This window comes from Elephantulus edwardii, unplaced genomic scaffold (assembly GCF_000299155.1).
Source record: "Elephantulus edwardii isolate Elephantulus edwardi_28Jun2011 unplaced genomic scaffold, EleEdw1.0 scaffold00063, whole genome shotgun sequence".
Classification (NCBI taxonomy): domain Eukaryota; kingdom Metazoa; phylum Chordata; class Mammalia; order Macroscelidea; family Macroscelididae; genus Elephantulus; species Elephantulus edwardii.
In genome coordinates this window covers 2,568,792-2,591,840 of record NW_006399813.1, presented here as the reverse complement: position 1 = coordinate 2,591,840, position 23,049 = coordinate 2,568,792, and the positions used below count along the sequence as shown (strand labels likewise).

At 50.0% G+C, this 23,049-nt stretch overlaps 1 protein-coding gene across 1 annotated transcript in view; it reads left to right on the top strand.

The window, feature by feature from the left end:
- PLEKHA6 (pleckstrin homology domain containing, family A member 6) overlaps positions 1-23,049 on the top strand; it is a 178,810-nt gene that overhangs the window by 152,997 nt on the left and 2,764 nt on the right. The window contains exons 10-21 of the mRNA XM_006887898.1: positions 3,924-3,992; positions 5,167-5,247; positions 5,536-5,685; positions 6,807-6,902; positions 9,636-9,747; positions 10,337-10,476; positions 13,440-13,569; positions 13,733-13,839; positions 17,206-17,379; positions 18,490-18,657; positions 18,746-18,879; positions 19,399-19,544. Of these exons, the coding sequence (XP_006887960.1) occupies positions 3,924-3,992; positions 5,167-5,247; positions 5,536-5,685; positions 6,807-6,902; positions 9,636-9,747; positions 10,337-10,476; positions 13,440-13,569; positions 13,733-13,839; positions 17,206-17,379; positions 18,490-18,657; positions 18,746-18,879; positions 19,399-19,544 (1,507 nt within the window). The remainder of the gene's footprint in view (positions 1-3,923; positions 3,993-5,166; positions 5,248-5,535; positions 5,686-6,806; positions 6,903-9,635; positions 9,748-10,336; positions 10,477-13,439; positions 13,570-13,732; positions 13,840-17,205; positions 17,380-18,489; positions 18,658-18,745; positions 18,880-19,398; positions 19,545-23,049) is intronic.

Below are 23,049 nucleotides of genomic sequence, written 5' to 3'. Positions count from 1 at the left end.
CCTTGGGATGACACTACCTGTCTTCCTCCTGTGGAGCCACTGGTAGATTCAGAGGTGGGGATGCAGCGCAACACAAGTCGCTACAGACTACAGCAGCAGCACTAGGTAGCTGTGATTTAATCAGCCAAGGCCAGCTTTCTACCCTCAAAACCTTGCCTTCGAGTCCCAGAAACCACACTCGAGGCTCACGGCATGAGCGTTCCAGTCCATGTGGGACTCGGACCAGGATGGCAGACCAGAGCCCGTCTGGAAAGCACGAGGTGATACTGGCAGGAAGCAAGGTCTGCGGTGCGCTGGGATGGTGACAGTTCTTTGCCACCACCTCCTGGCTCCTGGGTCAGCTCTCCTCCCTGTGGCCTGGGCGACTAGCTCTAAGAAATTAAAACCAAGATAGCTGCCATGGAGCTGACTCCTCCTCATGGTGGCCCATACATATAGGAGTAGAACTCTGCTCCAGAGGTCTGTTTATTATTATTTTTTTAATAGCTGAGTGTTAGGAAGCAAATGGCCAGGCTTTTTCTCCAAGGCACTTCTTAGTTGACTTGAACGTTTGACTTTGCAGTTAGTAAGCAGGCATTCTAACCATTTGCCCCACCCAAGGACTGTGGCTGGCTGTCAATTCCATCCACAATGCCCGACTGTCCAAGCATTCTGAGAAGACAATGGGGTTCCTTCCTGCTGCCTCCTGACCCTGACAGGGACAGGATCATTGGCCTAGGGACTTCAGAGATAACCTTTAGAAAGACTCTGTCCTAGATAAAGGGCAATCCTCTTAATTTAGTTTGATACACTGAGAAGACTCTAGAATTAATAGCCATCATATGCCCTCTAGTTCCTGCTCTGCTATTTTCAAGGACATCTAGTTATTTAAACCTTGGAAAAGTCCCTTAGTCTCCCTGGGTCTTTGTGTTCCCAGTCACAACGTGAACATGCTAGAGCTTCTCAGGCTTATTGGGACAGTGTATAGATGAGAGCACTTGTCAGACCTTGGTGACAGGGTGGTGATGGGTGCTGCTCTTCCATTTTTAATTTCCCGACTCACGGTTTTAATAGAGCACCACCTACTCTGCATAAAGGTTAATGTTAAATGTTCTGTCCATATTTCCCCTATCATTTTAGAGCAGTGGAAAGTGGTGCAGAGCAATCTTCTTAGAGGCAAAGCCTTATGGGCTGAGAGGTCACCAAAGCCACAGCAAGGGTGGGAGCAGACCAACGTGAGAGCGCTGCTCATCCTTGATTGCTCTGAATCCAGTGTTTGGAAAGGAATGAGCCTGATGAGTTCCCAGAAAAAAGCCTGGGCCTCTTTTGCCTTCTCAAAGTTTGACGTGTTGGTTAATCTGCCTTATTCAGATCTTGTACACACTCCCTTCAATACATCCCACAGAACTACACACACAACCCACAGACCACACACAGACATGGCTCTGAGGTGCAGGCACTTAAACACATAGGCCACACACTACACCACATGCATTCGCGCACACACAACACACCTACAAAACTTCCATACAATAAATGCACACGCACACACCCCACTCTTTCTCTTTTAGTCCTTGTGGAGAGTATGGAGTAATACTTTTTTACTGTTACTTTTAATTGTTTGTTACAGAGAGGCAAAGTCATGTTTCAGTTGCTCTTTTGAAAGCAATTCCAGTTACAGTTAATACCACAGTAAGAGTAACTGGATGTAAAGGGTAGAAAGTCTAAAAAGGCTGCCACCTTGCAGATGGGGTAGCTGGATGGTGCCCTGACCTGGTTTATAGTAACCAGAAGCCAGGCTGTGTGCTTGGGCTGCTGCCTAACAGAATCAGAGGAAGAAAGGATAGTGTGGATCCAACCAAGATAGGGTCAGTCATGACCAAAACCATAGGGAATGCCTACCTGTGACCCCCACGAGGTCTTCCTCAGGATGCCTCTGGCCTCCCTTCCCTCGCTCCCTTCCTTCCCAAAGATGTTCCCTGCGCAATCCTGTCTGTCTCCTGCTGCCTGCTCCTTTGGAACAGTTGTGTTAAAGGGACACAGCCAAGGACATGGCAGATTTGTTTGCCTTTTAGATGCTCTCACTCTGCAAGCGGCTGGGGGATGCGATGGCATTTCTGGTTGATTTGGTTGCTACCTTTGTCCCTTTCCAGTTCTCTCCCAGTCCACCCCTCCATCTCCCCACCTTTCCTCATCTCCCCTCTTTTTCCTTCCCTTACTCTCCCTCCTACCTTCCTCTTCCTTATGTTTTTATTTGACATCGGTTGTTCCCCTTCCCTGTTCCCAATGGCCCTTGAAATCTAACGCTGACCTGTGTGGAGAGCGGTGTTCGAGAGCTGATGTCCCTCTAACATGACTCGCTTGTTTTGACCTTATTTGCTGCCGAGCCTCATCCGAGACCATCCTGGATGCTACCAGCCCAGCTCTGGAGACCGTGTTGGGCAATCCTTTCTACTCTAGAGGCGCGGGGCGGGCAGGGCTCGGGGAGAGGGCCTGTGCCTGTTCACTTGTGAGGGTCCCTCCAAAAAGCAGGGGCCTACTTTTCTTACTGAATGGCTTCATTTCATTCAGATTTGAGGAACTCAGCCTTTTACATTGCCTCTGTGGTCTCTGACCAAAGCAGTGTGGGAAATGAGGGCTGGGGCAAAGGGGTGACCACCTTGGCTATGGTGGGGGAGCCCCGCACCAGTCAAACACCCAGGGGAAGTGCCGCCGGGCGGGGTCTCTTTAGTGCTGTGAGCAGGGCGCAATGGCCTCACCGCTCCTGTCATTACCTCTCCTTGGGGACAGCTTAAGTGCTGATCCTGAGACAGCTCTCAACAAGTGAGAGAGGGGTGAGGCTGGACAGAGGTCCTGGAAGCCCGGGGAGGAGCCGCCCTGTCCTGTAAACCAGCGTGGGCGGGCTTGTGCGGGAGGAGATGTGCGTGTGTGAAGAAATGTGTGCGCGTCTGAGTTTGAATCGTCCCGTTCCTTCCTCTGCTGCAGATGAGTGAGAGTGAGACTCTCATCAGTATGGTGAACCGCATGGTGGAAAACTCTTCCCCCAGGGCCCAACTCTTCATGCAAGTAAGGCCTCTGCGGGCAGCATGGTCACTGTCAATGCCATCTCAGCTGCTTGTGCATGGTCAACCCATCTGGGGTGGGGCCTGCTCCACCCAACCCTCTCATCCACTGGGGGCCTCATCTCCCTGGGAGACAGCCCCAGCCTAGTCTCCCTCCCTCCATCCTTTGCTTTCATGGGGAAACCTGAGGCCCATTTCCAAATCCATTAAAAAAGAAAAAAAAAAGCCAGCACTGACATCTCATGCCGTGCCAGGGATCACAAACCAACCGCTTTGGAATGGCCAGGGCTTCTACTTTATATCTCCTATCTTCTTGAGAGTCGTTGTGGGGGTTCAGGATCCTGAGGGGTTTGATATGGGTCTCAAGTTGTATGGAATTACTGTGGTTCCTGGACAAGCCGGCAAGGCTAGGCAGCATTTGCTGGATCCAGAGGTGTTTCTGGATTCTAGCCCGTCCTGATTTAGCATGAGCCCCAACTAATGGTCTATGTACTAGGACAGTAGTTTTCAAATGTTTCCCATACTCTCTCCTACAGTATTTCCCTCACAACAATACAACTGAAATATTAACTGCTCTTTTCCTGGTCATTCCCAACCCACTACAGTTGTGGACCATAGAGGGCAGAGGAATACAGAGCCCGGGCAGAACAGTGTCTCTGGATGTCCTCAGCACCAGCCTAGGGCAAGTGGGCAATTGGGTTTGCGGCCAGTATATCCCAAGCAGAGGACAGACATTTGGCTCAACTCCATAGAGCGGAAGCTACCAGAGATGGTGGACCATGGTCTTGGGCAGGAGGGCAGCTCGAGTTGTGACGTCAGCTCTTCCTTCTGCCCGGCCCTCTTCCGGCTCCCGTCTCAGTGACCAACCTCGTGTTCCTGCAGGTCCCTTCATACCCAGAAGTGTTCCGGGACAGCCTCCATACCTACAAGTTAAACGAGCAAGACACAGACGTAAGAGCGGCCCTCCCTGCCCCCTCTGTCTGCTCCAGCCTCCTGCTGTCACATTCGTCGCTCTGTCCTCCTTGGGGGCTTGTCCTCCGTCCATTTCGCTCTTCCCTCGTGACATCTCATACTTTTGATTTACGGGCTCTCCCACCACAAAGACAACATTCCTCCTCCTTTCCTCTTTCTTATCACCCGCTCATCCCACCTCCCACATGGCTGTGTTTCTCCACTGCGCCCTCTCGTCCTGGACTCTGGTGGTGGATCTGTCAGTCCATCGACCCCGAGCCCAGTGTGGCTTTAGTCAGTGCAGGTGACTAGAAAGCAGACCGTAGTCCTGCCCCTGCCCTCAGGGAGCGGTTGGGGAGGGGATAGCAGATGGTGGCTGATGACTCATATATAATTCATGAGGCCAGCAGTGGGTTCTGCAGGAGTGCATACAGCGAAGGAGAAGGCAGTGGGAACAGGTAGCATGTGAACGGAGCCTTTGCATCAAAAGGCCAGAGGGTGAGATGTGACGCAGAAAAGAGACAGGCTATTTGAGGAATGGCATGAACCCATTTATTCATAAATACAGAGGAAGCATAAGTCTTTGCACAAGAGAAGTTTGGCTCGATAAGCCTGTCAGGCGTCCCTGGCCCTGCCTTAGATTGTGAATCTGCCCGAAAGACGTGGGACAGACGCCCATCCGCAGGAGACCTGACCCGCGGGGTGGAGGGGAGAAGATAGGGCTGTGGGCCTGGTTTATCCTGCTCACTGCCTTTGCTAGGACTGTGCATCCAGGTATCGTGCACAGCCTTTCGGTCTGTAGCGACCTTGCAGGTGAGGCTACATTGTCTCTCCTCAACCTTTTATTAGTTGGAATGCCCAGTGTTGGGGTGCAGGAGCTCATTAGCTCTGGCTCTTCAGCCCTCTCCCCTCTCAGACTGGCTCACTTCCTCAGAGCATACACACCCTTCCCCTTCAATGAAACCTTCCCTTCCAAGATACAGACCCATCTTCCTGTTTCTGGGCACCTGGACAGCTGGGTTCTCCAACGTTAAGGTGAAGGCCTAGGGCTCCTCAGCAGGAAAGGAGGTGGTATCCAGAGGCCAGGTCCTGCCAACCTACTTTCTGGTCTTCATCAAACCATGCCCTTCATCCACTTCTCTCTCCTCCCCCCCTACCCCTCTTGGGACCCCAGAAGCTGCTGGGCAAGTTGTGTGAGCAGAACAAGGTGGTGAGGGAGCAGGACCGGCTGGTGCAGCAGCTCCGAGCGGAGAAGGTGAGTCTTGAGTTGGCCCAGGTGGGTGGTGCCGACTTTGGGCAGCTTCTCAGTGGCTCTTTGCATCCTGACTAAGCTGAGGACTTTGGTCTCCCTTGACTGCCACCTTGCCCTTGTCAGAACCTCTGGATCTCTTCTTGGGATCTTAGCCAGTATGAGGACAGCCCCCACTAGGTGGCCTGGTGGAACTTCAGACTCCATGGGCCTCTGCTGTTAAAACCCCAGAGAGGAGTTAACAGGCCTGCCTGCTCACAGCCGTTCCCCCCTCTCCCCCCCACCTTTCCTCAGGAGAGCCTGGAAAGTGCCTTGATGGGAACCCATCAGGAGATGGAGATGTTTGGGAGCCAGCCTGCCTACCCCGAGAAGCTGCTGCACAAGAAGGAATCTCTGCAGAATCAGCTCATCGACATCAGGGTGGAGCTCTCTCAGGCCACCACGGTAACCAAGGGCTGAGCTTGCTCCGCCCACCCCTGACCACCCCCAGCTTCCAGCTCCCGGCTCCCAGAGGGACAAGCTGCCCTTGCCTGGGAAGGTCACAGACACAAGCCTTCACACTGCCTTGCAGATAGACAGCAGGTGAAATAGCCCGCTCCTCTCATAGTCTCCACTCGAGGAAAAACAGCTCCTTTCCCCACAAATGAGGCACACACCAGATTCACTCAAGACGGCACAGAGACACGGCTGCTTGTTTCCCTGGCTGCTCTAACACCTTGCTGCCCACTTCTGTCCCCTCTCCTGGGAGTGCTGCTGCCCTGGTCATTACCCAGTAGGGACAGGGCAGGTTCTCCAGCACAAAAACTCATTGCTGGCTAGGTGGAACCGTCTTATAGCTGACCGGCCCTCCATCAGGAGGACAGGGCCCATCTTTCTGCTGGAGAAAGATGGATTTTAATTACCTGAGAGGTTAGCAGCACAGTCCCTACAGACCACACCTCCCTGTGTGAATAACAGCTCCAAGAGGCAGCAGTGGAAGCCTCAGGGAGATGTGGCCCAGAGAGGGGACAGGTCTCCAGTTCCCGAGAACAGACAGCTTCTTCAGACTTTGCCTTTTGTCCCCCGCTTATTCCACAACTTAGGAGAGCAGGCTGGGTGAGAGTCCCTGTATAGTGCAGATGCATTCAACTGCCAGTGCAAAGGTTGGAGGTTCAAGCTTACCCATATGCACCTCCAAAGAAAGGACTGTGGTCAGGAAAAAAATGAACCATTGAAATCCACACGGACTATAGTTCTCCTCTGACACATCGGGTCCCTGTGAGTCAGAATCACCTCCATGGCAGCTGCTTTTATAATGGTGACATTCCACAGCCTGTCCGTGTATTTAGGGAGAAGTCTGTTTTCTCTTTGGCTTTGCAATGACCCACTACAGGGAAGAATACAGTCTGTTGCATATTTTTTGGAAGGCCAGTGTCTGACTGTGCACCAGTGCCCTAGCCCTGTGCCTGCTCCTCCTGTCCCCTGCACTGTCCTCCCATGAGCTGGCTCTCTGGACCCCTTCCTATGACCAGGAGGGGTACTTTGGTGATGACAGCATTCTCAGTGCCCTTCCCTCCTCCTTTCAGGCGCTAACTAACAGCACCATGGAGTATGAGAACCTCGAGTCCGAGGTCTCTGCCCTGCATGATGACCTCTGGGAGCAGCTCAATTTGGGCAGCCAGGTGAAGAGGGCTCCTGGGCAGGTGAGGGTTGGGGGGCGGGCTGTGGTCTGCGTCCTCCTGCCCTTGTCCTCCAGCCAAGACAGACCCAAGTGGCTTCCTTTCTCGACAGAGAGATCTCATACCCCTCGGACTAGGAATTGGTCCTGGACCAGTAGAAAAAGCTGTGGAGCATGTTGAGGACTTTGCATTTCAGGGCAAAGAGAATATGGGATTCTTTAGGTCTGTGAGGCCACTGGGGGATAGCTGAAGGTGAAGCGTGGAGGATTTAGGCTAGATATCTAGACATACTGATTCCATGTGTAGAGCAAAACGTTAGCATGTTCACTGTAATCAGGAAGCCAGAGAGGCAATTTCACCCAGAGAAGGCAGATCAAGGCCTGGCGATCTGCTGCTTTCAAGCCAACCAGTGAAAAGCCCCAGGGAACAATTCTACCCTCACATGTATGGAGTCATCCTGAGTTGCAGCTGACTCTCTGGTGACTGGTTTTTTTTTTAATAGAGACGTAGACACCAGAAGCATCTACAGAAACACACTGTTCAAGAGTTTTAAGATAGGAAAGTCTTTCTTTCTGGGATGGAGCAGAAGTGGCCCGCTCTAGAGGATGGGGGATGGCCATGTTGAATCTGGGGAATTTTTGTTCTTTGCATCCCCCTTTTCTTCCCTACTCAGGCCCTGCCTCTTCACTAACTAGTTTGGCAAACCCTGTCTCTCTGATGCAGTTAACACTTTGGTTCCCCCCTTTTTTCCCCTTCTGTTAACAACCTCACACCCTGCCCCAGCTTCACAGCGCTAGGTGAAGCTGCCTGAATGCTGCCATGGCCTGTGGCCAAGCCTCACTTTAAACATGAGCATTTCACATGGAATAGTGTGGCTCAGAGCACCAGATTTTCAGTCAAAGAACTCAGATTCAAAGGTGGTCGCTGTGCTTACTTAGCATTTGATCTTGTTCAGGAGCCTCCTTTTCATCTCTAAAGTGGTATTTCTGCTGCTCTTATCAAAGAGTTCCTTCATGCAAAGCATTTAGCACAGTGCCAAGAATAGTGCTGCTGTATAAATGAGTCAAAGGATGTAAATGACAGTTGAATATAATTCATGAGTATGTAAGCAGAAGTTGGGTTGTGAGCATTTCAAAAGGTCTGTTTGGATGTGGAGAAAACAGTAAATTGGGAGCTTGTACCTCCTCGAAAATAAGGTATATCCACCTAGACAGGACCTCATACTAAGATCATTCTTGACACTAAGGCCATTCTTCACACTAAGACCACACTTCACACTGCAACCACCCTTCACACTAAGACCATCCTTCACACTAAGACCACCCTTCACACTAAGACCACCCTTCACACTAAGACCACCCTTCACAGTAAGATCATCCTTCCTACTAAGACCATCCTTCACACCAAGACCATCCTTCACACTAAGACCAACCACCCTTCACACTAAGACCATCCTTAGCATTAAGATGACTCTTCCCACTAAAATCATCCTTCACACTAAGACCACCCTTCCCACTATGATCATCCTTCACACTAAGACTATTATTCACACTAAGACCAACCACCCTTCACACTAAGACTATCCTTTATACTAAGTCCAACCACCCTTTACACTTAGACCATCCTTCATACTAAGATCATCCTTCAAACTAAGACCACCTTTCACACTATGGCCACCCTTCACATTAAGACCGTCCTTCACACTAAGACTACCCTTTACATTAAGATCATCCTTCACACTATCTTTCACACTAAGACCAACAACCCTTCACAATAAGGCCATCATTCACACTAAAACCAACCACCCTTCACATTAAGACCATCCTTCACACTATGACCACCCTTCACACTTAGATCATTTTTCAAACTATGACCACCCTTCATATTAAGACTGTCCTTCACACTAAGACAACCCTTCACACCAAGATCATCCTTCACACTATAACTATCCTCCTTCACACTATGAACACTCTTCACACTAAGACCACCCTTCACCCTGTGACCACTTTTCATGCTAAGATCATACTTCACACTAAACCACGCTCTCACCCTTTACATTAAGACCACTCGTAACACTAAGACCACTCATTACACTAAAACCATCCTTCACACTAAGGTCGTTCCTCACACTACTGCCACTCTTCACACTAAACAACCCTTCACACAGTGACTACCCTTCACACTAAGACTGCCTTTCACTTAACAGCCATCCTTCACACTGTGACCACCCGTCACACTAAAACCATCCTTCACACTAAGAACCCCCATCACACTATGACCATAATCCACACAGTGGGCACCCTAATGTCCCTGACGAAGGAAGCCTTAGAAAGACACCCTCACTCTCTCTTGGTATTAAGGCTTCATTTTGTTGTTATATTTTTGAGGGACTCTTTACTGTAATAGCTTCCACCTCTGACAATTTCCAAGTTATGTTTCATAGAAATGAAAGAAAGCCCATGCAAAAGATAGATGCCTTGAGGAGAAGAGAGGGCAAGGAGGGGAGAGAGTATGAAAGTGTACGTGCGTGTATATATTTGTTATGTATATGTAAGTGTGTGTGTGTGTGTGTGTGTGTGTGAGAGAGAGAGAGAGAATCTGCACAGGGTTCATCCTCCTGCTGGTCTAATGGGATGTGGGTCCGGAGCTACTCAAGCTCCAGGCTGAGGATACGAGGCTAGGACACTGGAACGCTTGGTGTCAACTGCTTTCTTGACTTGCTCCCGGCTCTCCCAGAATGAAGTGCTCAACCGGCAGATCCAGAAGGAGATCTGGAGGATCCAAGATGTAATGGAGGGGCTCAGGAAGAATAACCCATCCCGGGGCACAGACACAGCTAAGCACAGAGGTGGGTTCCTCCCAGCCAGCCTACGGGGCTTCTGATCCCTGTCCTGTACCCAACAGCTGACACCTCTTCAGGCCCTCTCACTGTGCTCAGAGTCAAGGAGGCCTTTTCAGGACCCCGGAATCTCCCCTGAGTTCCAGGGTGGAAGATGATCCACTCCTCTGCCCTGCTCCATATGCAGACTAGGTGTCCTTCTCACTGACACTGTTGACTGTGATGATCTACCTTCCACACCAGAAGAGGTCAAAGGACCTCTGAGCCTCCCCTGCCACTATGTGAACAGACCCATTGGCGCTCAGCTTATGTCTCAGTGTCAGTAAACCCTGGGACCTCGGGATGACTTTCTTCAACACCTCAAAGGCAGCAGTGCCCTGTCCATTCACCATCATTTCCCACCCAGCACACTTCTCAACAGCCTACCTATGACCTCAGCATCCCACTATGCCCCTTCTGCAGGCCCAGGGGCTCCTGAGACTAAATTATGTGTCATGTCCCTGGGTCTGGTGTTCCTCTCCCCCTGTGGTGTCCCCACCACTCCAGGCCACACCCATGCTCTTCCGTCATCCCTCTCTTCCCTTCTTTTCCTTCCAAGGAGGACTTGGTCCTTCAGCCACCTACAGCTCCAACAGCCCGGCCAGCCCTCTCAGCTCTGCCAGCCTCACCAGCCCCCTGAGCCCCTTTTCTCTGGTGTCTGGCTCTCAGGGGTCTCCCACCAAGCCTGGGTCCAATGAGGTAAGCTGGAAAGATGGAGTAGAAGGTAGGTCGGGGCGGTGTAGAGGGGCCAACTCCTCCTCTGCCTTCAATGACACAAATTCAGCGCCCCATCCCTCATCCTCTGAGGCATCCAGGATCTGCACTTTGGCTTTCTATTTAAAGTCGTCATTCTTACACTCAGTTTTGTGACCTTCCCCCCAGTTTCCCCTTTACCTGTCCTCATCTTAATCTGTCTTCTTCAGCTTCCTTTCAAGGATGTGTCTTCCTGAATACCAGGAAGCAAATTTAATAGAGATTTAAAGCCAGGATTTTCCCAGTGGGTGAGAAGGTTGAGGGTTGGAGAAACAAGTTCTCAGTGAATCAGTAAATGTCTCTGGAGGCTCTCCTATGGACAAGGGATGATAGGCGGTCCTTCCAGAAGGGTTCACATCCCACACCCCACCAGCTCCTCACTCAAGGAGCCCAGACCCAATGGAGAATCAAGATAGAATCATATGAAACAGCATTTGGAACATGGAAGTTCAATATTTCATATTGGTTCATATGGTTTAGACTGTAAATGCCCTGATGCTCTAAAGAGAGGAGAGGAAGTCACTGGTTAGGGAAGGAGGCCAGAACTTAAAGTGGGTCCGTAACACAGCAGATAACATTCATCGCCTCACTATTCACAGGACCCAGAAGGTAAACACAACCGAAATGTCCAGCAATAGATGAACAGGTAAACAATATGTGGTATATGCATACAGTGAATGACGAACTCGGTCATAGAGAGACAGGGAGCCGGATAACATGACACAGCATGGATGGACCCTGAAAATGCCGTACAGTGAAATTAGTTTGACACAAGGGACTAATAATACATGGTCTCACGGTATCAGTGGTTAGCAGAGGGACAAGGAAAGGAGTCATTGCTTAGCAAACGATGTGTCCATGGTTGATGGGAAATCTGGCAACCGTGATGGGTGATGTTGCACAAGATAATTAAAGTGTCGCTATGAATCGCAGTCAACTCGATGGCACAACAACTGATTTTAGGCCTGAACAATGTAGCACTGACAAAAGCTGTGCTGATGTATATTTACAACAATAAAAAAAGAATTGCTGTAGAGGAATGAGGGAGAGGGATTGCAGGCAGGAGGGATTTTGAGACCAAAGGCACAGGGCTGAGAGAGTGCCCAGCATGGTGGTGAGGTGAGGAGGGAAAGCTTTGTAGAAATCTGTATTGGGGTTCAGTAGATGGGCAAAGTCTCAGTTTGGGAGGGCTCTGAAGACCAGGTGGAGAGCTGGCTCTGGGGTTGGCATTGCATCCAGACCCGCAGTGGGAATCCCGTGGTTCTGGGGGGCCCACCACAGCCTTCCGGTCATGTTGTTGTCTGTCTCCTGCTAACCTTCTTTTCTCCTGCTCTCACAGTGGCTGCTCTTGTTCCTCCTAATACTCTGGCTTCTCTCTGCCTCAGGAACCTGGCCCGCCTCGGCCACCCCTCCCCAAAGCCTACGTCCCCCTGGAGTCTCCTCCAACCGTCCCTCCACTCCCTAGCGAGAGCCGCTTCTGGCCATACCCCAACTCCCCTTCCTGGCACCGCAGTGGCGACACAGCCAGGGGTCAGGTACCCAATACCTTCGGTTCCTGGAGGGTGGAGGTAGGGGGGACAGGGTCAATGGCCAGACGGGGGGCAAGGCAGGGTGCAAGAATAAAGGAGTCGTCTTCCCATTGCAACAGTAGTTTCCTCAACAGGGCTCTGGAATAAAGAGGGTTGATTAAGACAGTCATCCACATTCTCCATCCCTGTCAAGCCTCTGTAACAAAAGGTTAATCAGTAGTTACCAGACAGCAGCCTGTGGGTATGGGTGGTAGACAGCCAGTGGCTGAGGGGGGATGGATACCCCACTCCTGCCAGCATGACCAGTCAGTGGAAGCAGAGTGACCCTCTCCAGTGCCATTGCAGTCTGTTCTTCTGTCCTAGCCACCTCTGACCCCCGCCCTCCATCCTCTCCGTCTCTCACTGCCTTGCCTCGTGTCCTTTGAGTGTCACAAGCCTCTGGAGTATAAGTCGTCCAGCTCTTTCCCCACCTGTTCTGGGTCTTTCTCTTGCCTGGATTCCTAGCCAAGATCCAGGAAAGATGTGCAAAATTGGGATTCAACTAGGTTATATAGAGAGTGTCCTATGTCTAAAATCAAGAGACCCAGATTCTCCTCTAGACTCAGTTACAGATAGTGTGTACAACCCTTGGGGGTTTTAATGGGTAAAGTGGGTAGAACAGGCTATGATACCTTGAATTTATAGACCTAGCTATTCTCATCAGTGGAGCCTAGCTCTCATGGCCTCATGGCAAGAAGCTGCGCTGCAATCCTACCTACAGTCACATAATGTGAGGCCACCAGTTGCTCTGCGGGAGAAGGATGGGCAGCCTTCTCCCATGCAATTAACTGCCTCTGAAAACCCGCCTGAGCGTCAGCTTTGGGTCGGTTCTGATTCTACAGTGTAAACAACAACAACAGTCTTTTTTCTATTTTCATTAATTGATATTTAGATTCTTCAATTATATAATGAGAGGGTATAGTTTAGATGATGTCTGAGGTCCCTTCTGGTCCATGACGCTGAATGGACCTTTTCTTCCCCTGCAGTTCTAGTACCAAGGCCCACTAGGTTCTCTACACTCAAAGATTGGAGTGAAGACTTAGAAGCCCCCTCCGCCAGCCACTCTGTGACTCCAGCATGTGGCAATTCTGTCCTTCTCACTACTTATTAAGAGAACTGGTTGCAGTCAGGGTCCTTCTGATGGGCCTTGACCCTGCAGTGGCCAGCCTTAAAGTGACATGAGTGGAGGCACACATCAGCTTCCCAGCTGACACAGAGAACTTCCCTCCAGTGTCTTCAAGGGTTTCCGTTTCTACCACAGTAAAACCAAGAAACAACACCAGGGGCCAAACACCTGACAATCACTGTAGCATCAGCCCCCTTCTTGTTTTGTCTTCCCAGCCCAAAGCAAACTATGAGCAAAGCAAAAAAGATCCACCCCAGGCATCACCCGTGGACACCTCCGGAGATATCAGTCTTGTGCCTACCAGGCAGGAAGTGGAGGCTGACAAGCAGACTGCCCTCAACAAAGGTACTTCCTACCTTCTTCTTCCCTAGGACTAGGACTCGGGCTTGAGAGAGGAGTCCTGAGTGCTCAGTCACACCGAGGGGTGCTCAGCCTCTCCTGAGCCTTTCATGGAGACCAGGACTGAGCCCTATCTCTCTGAGAAAAAGCCTCTTCTGTCTCCTTGCAGTCGGCATTGTGCCCCCGCGAACAAAGTCACCCACTGATGAAGAGGTGACCCCAAAATCGGTGGTGAGGAGAAGTGCCAATGGACTTACCAATGGACTGGCTTCCCGGGTAAGTGCCCACCCACCAAGTCTGAGAGCTTTTGTGGGTGAGCTAGGCTGGGAGCCCCAGGTCTGTGTCTCCCCATCTGTCACTACCGTTAAGGAACATAGAACAGAAGGACAAAGATAGCAGAGGAACAACCGCCCACCAGCATTCCCCTTCAGGGAGACATGGCAGGGGACAAGGAAAGCATGCGTAAGGAAGATAAAACAATATTTTACAGCATTGTTATAATGTACCCGTAACCACTTGCCACATAGGAGTGAGTTCAGCAAAAGAGCATTGATAGCGTCAAATGTGCAGACTCAAGGTGAGTGTTTTTCACAGCTGCTGTAACAAATGACTACAAACTGGGCGGGCTGAAGCACAGACATTCATTCGCTCACGGTTGTGGAGGTCAGATGTCTGAAACCAAGATGACTGGTTCCTTCTGGCGGCTCTGAAGGATAATCTGTTCTGTTTCCGCCTTCTGGTTCCTGGCTGCTGGCTGGGAATGGTTGGCATCCCTCAGCTGACAAACACTTCCTCTCAGTCTCTGCTGGGATCATCACACTACCTCTCCCCTCTTGTTGCCGCTTTCTTTGCTGCTTTTTCTAAAGATGTCTATCATCAGATTTAGAGCCCACCTGATCCAGAACGATCACATTTTTACTTCCTTAACATCATCACAGTCATTTAAAAAAACAAAACCCAACCCTGCAAAAAAATCCCACCCTATTTCCAAATTGGTCTTATTTGCAGAAACTGGAAATTAGTATTTGGGCCCATCTGGAGAAATGATTCAAAACATTATCGTCTGCCCTCTGACTCATTAAAATAAGCTTGCATTTCCATTTGAAAACATGTTTACCCCAATCTCAACCTCCTCAAAAGTTTCATCTCCATCACCACAGCCATGCTTAAGTCTAAAAAAAATCGCATTTGAATACCATCATCTCAAAAGTCCCAGATCTCATTATGAAAATTGTTCAAGTCAGGTAGGGGCAAGTCTATGGATATGATCAATCCCGAGGCAAACGTCCTCTCCACCTGGGAAAATAGAGAACAAGCTTCTTGCTTCCAAAACACAGGAATAGTAAGACAGGGATAGAATAGACATTCTCATTCTAGAAGAGAGAAGTTGGAAGAAATAAAAGGATCACCAATCTCAAACAAGTTCAAAATTCAGTAGAACAAATCCCATTAGGTTTCAAGTCTAAGAAAAACAATCCTCTGTAGCTTGCTTTTCTGCTCTCTGGTGTTCTGGGGGCTCCGCCCATGCAAGTTCTTTGAGTCCCCACCTCTGGGTCCACCTCTCTGGCTTCTTCCTCTACATCTGTCACCTTGTCTTCCCTCAGAGTCAATCTTCTTTCCTCCCTTGAGGAAATGTTTCCAGCTGACTTGCTCTGTTAGTGTATTTCTTGCCTATAAAATCCCAGAGGTCTGAAAGCTCTTTGTCATTTAATTTCATCTCTGTCTCTTTCAGTCCAGGCTGGTATTTTCATTTCTAGAACATTTTCAAAGGTTGTGGGTAGCTCCTGTGTCTGTCGAGGAATTCCATGCTGGTAGTTGTTGTTATGTACCATCGAGTCTGAACCAACCCAATAGCTGGCCCTCCGGAAGGTTGTCCGAGGCTGTAAATCACGCGGGAGGAGAGTGCTCATCTTTATTCCTGGGAGCAGTTGTTGGATTTGAACTGCAGACCTCTTGAGTTGGCAGCACAATTTTCCACAAGCTCCTAGTGGATAATCCCATCTTCTGGCTCCTGCTGAAATGGCCAGTTGGATCTCTGAAACATGCACCTATTCTTTTCAGCAAAAGGGCACCCTTGGCCTTTTTCAGGGCACACTTGTCCCCCAGTGAGTTTCCCAATTGTCGCTTCCTTTGAAATCTGAAAAGTCTGAGAACCTCTAAAGTCAAACACTAGTTCTTTCTTTCTTTTTTAATTTTTTTTTAATTATTTTTACGTGTACCGTCAAATCAGATCTGACTGGGACAGGAGGAGACTGCCCCCTCCTTCTCCAGCAGAGCATCTGGTGGATTTGAACCATGTACCTCTGGGATTGCAGTGCAGCGTCTTGCCACTAGGCCACCAGAGCTCCCTTAACACTAGTTCTTTCTTGTATCCCAATTCCATACCATGCTGCACTATCAACACTGTGCTTAGAAATCTCAACTAAATATCCACCTTCATTGCTTCTAAATTCTGCATTCCACCCAACAGTTTCATTCCCAGTTTCAAGTTTCCAATAACAGATTCCTCATTTCCTTCTGAGACATTACCAGAAGGGCCTTTAATATATTGCTAGCAGTATTCCGTGTATGGTCACCAATGGAACTATTCTCTAAGACGGTAAGCTGCTCTGCTTTCTGCTCCCCGCCCCCACTTCCTTCTGATGGCTCATTGGAATTGCCTTCAACATCTGTTATTTCTATCAACTGCCTCTTCAAATCAATCTTGGCACTTTCATCATGTGCCTAAAAAAATTCCTCCAGCCTTTACCCACCACCTAAATGCCAAAGCCATTTTCACATATTTCAGTTTGTTACATTAGCACCTCTCTTGCCAGTACCAAAATCCGTATTAGTTTTCTAAAGCTTCCCTAACACATTGCTATAAACCAAATGGCTTTAAAAAACGAAAACCACAGAAGTTTATTCTGAGATGGTGGAGGCTAGCAGTCTCCAAGGGACTTGGTTCCTTCTCAAAGCTCAGAAGGGGAATCTGTCCCATTCCCTCCTCCTCGCTTCTAGACAATCCTTGGTGTTCCCGACACAGACACATCTCTCCATCTTTGCCTCCATCTTTACATATCCTTCCCTGTGTGCCCTCCGGAAACCCTATGAACTTTTATAAATGTCGAGAGTTACAGAGGGGCTTCAGGCCTTTTGTTCATTGGGTTGCTATGAGTCGTGCTCGACTCGAAGGCAGTCAACAACAACAACAGCGTGTGTTTTCCTTTCCTACTTCTTCTGTGGGCATGCATCACTGGATTTAGGGTTGACCCTGGTGGCTTAGCGGTATGGAGTTGCACTGTCACCTCAAAGGTGTGCAGTTCGCATCCACCAGCTTCTCTGAGATGGACAGCCAGCCAGCCCCTATGCAATTTACTATCTCCACAAACCTACCAGCTCATCAATTATGAGCCAGCTCCAACTCGATGGTCCTTAACAGTGATGGCCACTAATCTCGAGGATCCTGTCTTGAATCCCTCAACTTCACTAGATCTGGAGAGACCTTATTTGTAAATAAAGTCACATTCCCAGTCATAAGGGGTTATGACTTGAGCATACCTTTTTGGGTTCACAGAGGGAAATTTTAGCAGAGTAGGGCAGTTGGAGAGACTGTGTAGAGGTCGTGGCACCAGTCAGAGCCCCATTCTTCCCCTGCAGCAGGAGCGTCCCAAGAGTGCTGTGTTCCCCGGCGAGGGGAAGGTCAAGATGAGTGTAGAGGAGCAGATTGACCGCATGCGGCGCCACCAGAGCGGCTCCATGAAGGACAAACGACGGAGCCTGCAGCTCACAGCCAGCCCTGCCCCTGACACCCACCCCCGGCCCACCTACAAAGTGGTATGATCTTCCCAGCCACCCTCAGCGGGATGGCACCTGCCAACACTGCCTACCCCCAGCCACAGGGAGGTTTGAGAGGGAAGCCACTGGGCACAAGCGTTCTTTCAACCAGTGTTCCTTTTTTATGCTTAAAGAAAAATAACTCATAACACAGAATGATGACTACTCTTGTTGAAACGGACTAAAAAAATACACAGTGAATAAGGAATAAATAATATAAAACGAGCCACTCAAAATAGCCATCACCTGTAAGTGTAATATTCCTGGAGTCCCTCTTGCTTAGCACAGAGCTGAACATAGCCACATTTGTCACAGACAACACACACAGCCCTCTAATGTTGTCTTATTTAATCCTTCTAACGACACTGTGTTACCAGTCATTATTTTATAGCTGGGGAAACAAAGCCAGGAAAAATTCTATGATTCCTAGATCCCACCATCATTTAGTGACAGAGCTGGGAATGGACCAAGGCATCTACCTCATTTTCCTTTCTAGTCACCTTCAGAAATGTAGAAAAATGAGAACTTCTAAATATTACTCTCAAAAAGTCTACACTCTAGTCTATAACATAAAACAATGGGATAAAAGGACAAGATGGAGTAATCCAACCGCCTAGAATGTGTGATCTAGGATGCCAATGCAAGATACAGCTTGTGCCTCCAGGGTTTTGAAGGTGGACTGTTCCAACCAAAACCCTGCCGCCTTCAAGCTGATTCTAATTCACAGGGACCCCATAGAGCAGAGTAGAACTGCCACGCAGAGTTTCCAAGGCTGTAAGTCTTTACGGAAGCAGATGTCCCTATCATTCTCCCCTGGTGGGTTCATCAGTTAGTAGCCAAGGGCTGCTCTGAAGATGGTGGCAGGCTTTGAGTAAATGAGACAGAAGGAAGTTAACACGTTGTCGCAAATGACGGCAAATGTGTTTCTAAGCACAGTCGTCAATTTAAAAGTGTGCGGCAACGTGTTAACTCTACAGCTGAGAACAGCGGGGTGGTGACCAGGCTGAGTGTCCTGGGGCAGGGACAGTGGAGACCCCGGCTTGAGTTGCTGCTGGATGTGGGGATGAAGGCCTTGAGGGGTCCTGACGGTGCTCTCCCCCCCACCCCCAGGTGCGCCGTCACCGCAGCATCCATGAGGTGGACATCTCCAACCTGGAGGCAGCCCTGCGGGCCGAGGAGCCGGGCGGGCAGGCCTACGAGACCCCGCGGGAGGAGATTGCCCGGCTGCGGAAGATGGAGCTGGAGCCCCAGCACTATGATGTTGACATTAACAAGGAGGTGAGTGGACCCCAGCCCTCCTCCACTGAGGGGAACAGGAAGAGAAATGCAGCAACGGATGTGGATGGTGACCTCAGTCCCTCCACAGCTTTCCACCCCAGACAAAGTCCCCATCCCTGAGAGGTACATTGACCTGGAGCCAGACACGCCCCTGAGCCCTGAGGAGTTGAAGGAGAAGCAGAAGAAGGTGGAGAGGATCAAGACTCTCATTGCCAAATCCAGGTAATGGGCTGAGGTGAACTTCTGCCTCCTACACCCACCCTGGTACACAGGACACCGGGGGCACTAGTGCCACTGAATCCAGGGCCCCTGACTCAGGTCAGGGGGGAACTCAGCCTCCCCAGGGAAGAGCACATTGAGGCAGAGGCTTGGGTCAGCAGGCCAGGCCCAGGCATCCAGCAGGGATGGCACTGACATGAGGTGCCAACAAGACCTGCTGCCCCATGCACGTGACAGCGCCAAGACAGGCCTAGAGGGTTGCCCTCTGGTGACTTCTTGTCCCCTTCAAGGCTGCCTACGTGTTCAATTTGAACCTTTTCATTCATTTGACAATATTAAAGGTCAGGGTCCCAACATGTGTTCTGCCAGGGCTCCCCTCGCTGGGGACAACCTTGCCGGGAACCAGAGGCTACACACTCACAGGCCCTGGCCCTCCCCGCTGACCTCAGTCTGCAGACCCCCCCAGAGCCAGTCGGACCATCCTGTCCTCCCCTCCATGTCTGTGTGTCTGTGCCTCTTCAGTATGCAGAACGTGGTGCCCATCGGCGAGGGGGACTCTGTGGACGTGCCCCAGGACTCAGAGAGCCAGCTGCAGGAGCAGGAGAAGCGGATTGAAATCTCCTGCGCCCTGGCGACCGAGGCCTCCCGCAGGGGCCGCATGCTGTCTGGTGAGAGGGGCTGGGCCTCGCTCCGCCAGGGAGGCCAGCCGGCTGACCAGGTGCAGGGGAGGAAGCACAGCGCTGAGAGGGGGGTAGGGACAGAGAGCTGCAGGGCCAGGGCTGTGTTCCTCTAGGTCAGGATGACCTTTTATTGAGCACCAGGTACTGTGCTAGGCTCAGGGGGATGCAGAGGGGTCAGGAACTGAGATGCACAGAAGTTTGTGCAAGAATTAGCTGGCATGCCAGGAGCCATCTTGCCTGGGCAGGTCAGGGAGAGGCTCAGAGAGGAGATGATTATTGAGCTTCATTGGAAAAGATAAGTAAAATCACTTTCCTCTAGTTGTGGAGGAAAAGTGGGCATATCCTTTCACTTCTCATTCTTGCTTCAAGTTGTGTACTGTCTAGTCAGAACCAACTCATAGCTGACCCTCCAGTGGGTTTTCTGAGGCAATAAGTACCATGGGAGGAGGTTGCCCATCTTTTGCCCACGGAGCAGCTGGTAGATTTGAACTCTATGCCTTTGGGTTGGCAGCACAGCTCCTTTCCGCTAGGCCACCACAGCTCCCTCTGTGCAAATAGGAAGAATAAAAAAAAAAAGAGGGCCATGCAGGTAACCAAGGAGTTAAGCATAATCCAGTCACCAGATCCAAACTTGCTCTTCTGTGAAGAAAATAGAGGTTGAGGAAGTGACTTCACAGATAGAAAAACGAATGGGTACTCTAAAAAAAAGAGGGCCATGCAGGCAACCAAGGAGTTAAGCATACTCCAGTCACCACCTTGTCTGTGAAGACAATAGAGGTTGAGGAAGTGACTTCATGGATAGAAAAATGAATGGGTATCTGTAGTCTCTGGTGGGACAGGAGGATTAACTTCCACCCAGTGTGAGGTATCATTCAGGAAAAGGTGAGAATGTAATCGGACTTAGAGAAGGAAAGAGATTTTAGAGGCATGGGGTGGCTGAAGGTAGAGGAGAGACAGCGCTGAGCCATGAGCCTGGGAGATGGACAATTTCCTTCTCCACAAGAGAAAAGGTGGTAAGGAAGGAGGCGAAGTGCGGGACCGAGGGCTTAGAAGACCAGTCAAGAGGGAGCCATGATTTCCGTAGGGGCGTGTAGGCAACAGTTACAGGCGTGCCCAGGCAAGAGAACCACACCTGAGAACACAGTGGGAGGGATGGTGTAGAAGGCTGAAGGTTCAAATCCTGGCTCTCCTGGTTGTCTATAAAATTCGAGTAAAAAATACCTGCCTCCACAGTTGATGGCATAAAGAGCAGAGGCTGTGGGTGTAAGCACCTAGCACAGTGCCTGGCATTTCGTCAGTGCTCAATAAACGCTAGCCTGCTGTCGTAGTAGTGATGGTAGTAGTAGTAGTGTTGGTGATGGTGGTTGTAGTAGTTGACACAGTGACAGTGAAACGGATATAGGAACCATCTTTCTAATTATTGTAAACATGGATTTTTTTTCAGAGACCAAGGGAATGTAAATGAACCCCCCAAGAAGGACTTGCTTTCTGACAGTTAAGGTTCATTGGAAAGTTGAACGGGTGGCCCAGCGGAGACCCCATAGGAATTTCAGGGAGAGACTGTCAGCTGGGCTACAGTTGAGGGAAGAAGGAACTGGGCCTCAGGGTGCCCTGTCCTGCAGCCCAAAGGCAGCAGAACCAGTTTGGCTGCAGGGAGGCCTCCACTGGACCTCCTCGCCCGCCCGTTAGCTGCAGTATGAACTCAAATGATCTGGAGATCCAATTCCACACACTCTGGGCAAAAGGCAACTTCCTGTTTGAGAAAGGCCATGTGCTCAGTGCTGTGTTAACAACGCCAAGCCCTACCCAGTCCCTGCTTCTGGCTATCTCTGTCATAGTTCTCCAGCCAAAGGTTCCATGAAAACACCCTCCCGCTATTGGCCTATCAGATTTTTCCCTTGATACACATGAGCTTGAGTTTCAGGCCTGTGTGCTGAAAGCAAACAGTCACGAAGCTTTTGCCAAAACCCCAACTATTTGAAAAATGGCCGGGGCAGGCCAGACCTCAGGCCTAGCCCTCTGTCCCCAGCACGCCTGGGCCAGATCCCCAGTGTTCAGCAAGGGCTGTTCTGGGCTTATGTAGCAACGGTGTGGGCTCCTGCCCGGAACACCATGTATGAGGTGCTGGGCACAGGTCGTGAAGACAGCATGCAGTGGGCAGAGGTGGCGGCGTTCAGTGCCCGAGCTTCAGTGTGTGGCACAGATTTGTAATCACCGAGGTACTGTGCGATGTGTGCAGTACACATGGAACGTGCACACTCAGGGACGGAGCCACGCGGCAGATGCTTTTTCGTTTGTATGGACGGCATGGACGTCATGTGCATGTAGTACACACAGGATAATGTTTGCTAATACACCTAATGTGCATTCACCTGTGTGCGTGGGTGGGGAGAATGTGTGGGGGTGAGTAAAGAAGTATGTGGGTGCTGTGCTGTCCAGATGGCTGTTGTGTGGAAGCCTGTTACTTATGAACACAAGCAGAACTGTACAACGGGTTGGAGTGAGCTGGAGCTGAATGTGAGCGTGCAAAGTAGGGGTGAAGACAGTGCTTGTAAAAGCCTATGATGATGTGTGATTGGCTTTGAGTGTGGAACTCAAGAAATCTATTTGTGTGTGTGATGTGTGTGTTATATCTTGCAATATTTATGAACACATAACCTTGGTGAATATATGCAGAATGGGAGTGTGTGGTCTCCAGAGTTGCCAGGAGCCCATGTGGCTGGTGGTTTTTGCATAGGGCTGTGAATAAACTTGTGATTGCATACATGGTCATATCACACTAGTTATACACAGTTGCTACCTAAGTGGATTTTAACTCTATCGATGGACGGAGTTCTAACATAGAAAGCGCTCTTCTAGTTAGCATTATTGTACCTTTTCTTCTTCTGTTAGTATCATTAAGGAGCCTTATCATTAAGGAATGGAGCTCTGGTGGCCTAGTACTAAGGAGCCGCGCTGCCAACTCAAAGGCACGCGGTTTGAATCCACCAGCTGCTCTGTGGAAAGACTGACAGTCTCCTCCCATGTGGTGTACTACCTCTGAAAACCCCCTGGAGGGTCAGCTTTGAGTGGATTCTGATGCAAGGGCACGTGACAGCATTAAGGTAGGGAATTTTGGAGGTGTGTTCTGCAAGGAGTTGTGTTGCAAACCCAAACGCAGTGCCTTGCTGCAGTTCAAATCCACCAGTCGCTCCTCAGGAGAAAGAGAAACTATCTTCTCCTGTGTGATTTACAAACTCCAAAAACTTTCTAGAGAGTCAGCGATGAGTTGGTTCCAACTTGACAGCAACGAGGGGCTTTTTTGTCATTAAGGGGCATAGTATGTAATATATGGGAGTGCTAGCCAAGAGATCACCAGTTCAAATCCACCTGCCCCTCCACAGAAGAGAGATGAGTACTGTTAAGCTGTGAAGTTTTACAGCTTTGGAAAGCTGACACAGGATTTCTATGAGTCGTAATTAATTTTAATGTAGTGGGGGAGGAGAATTAGTAT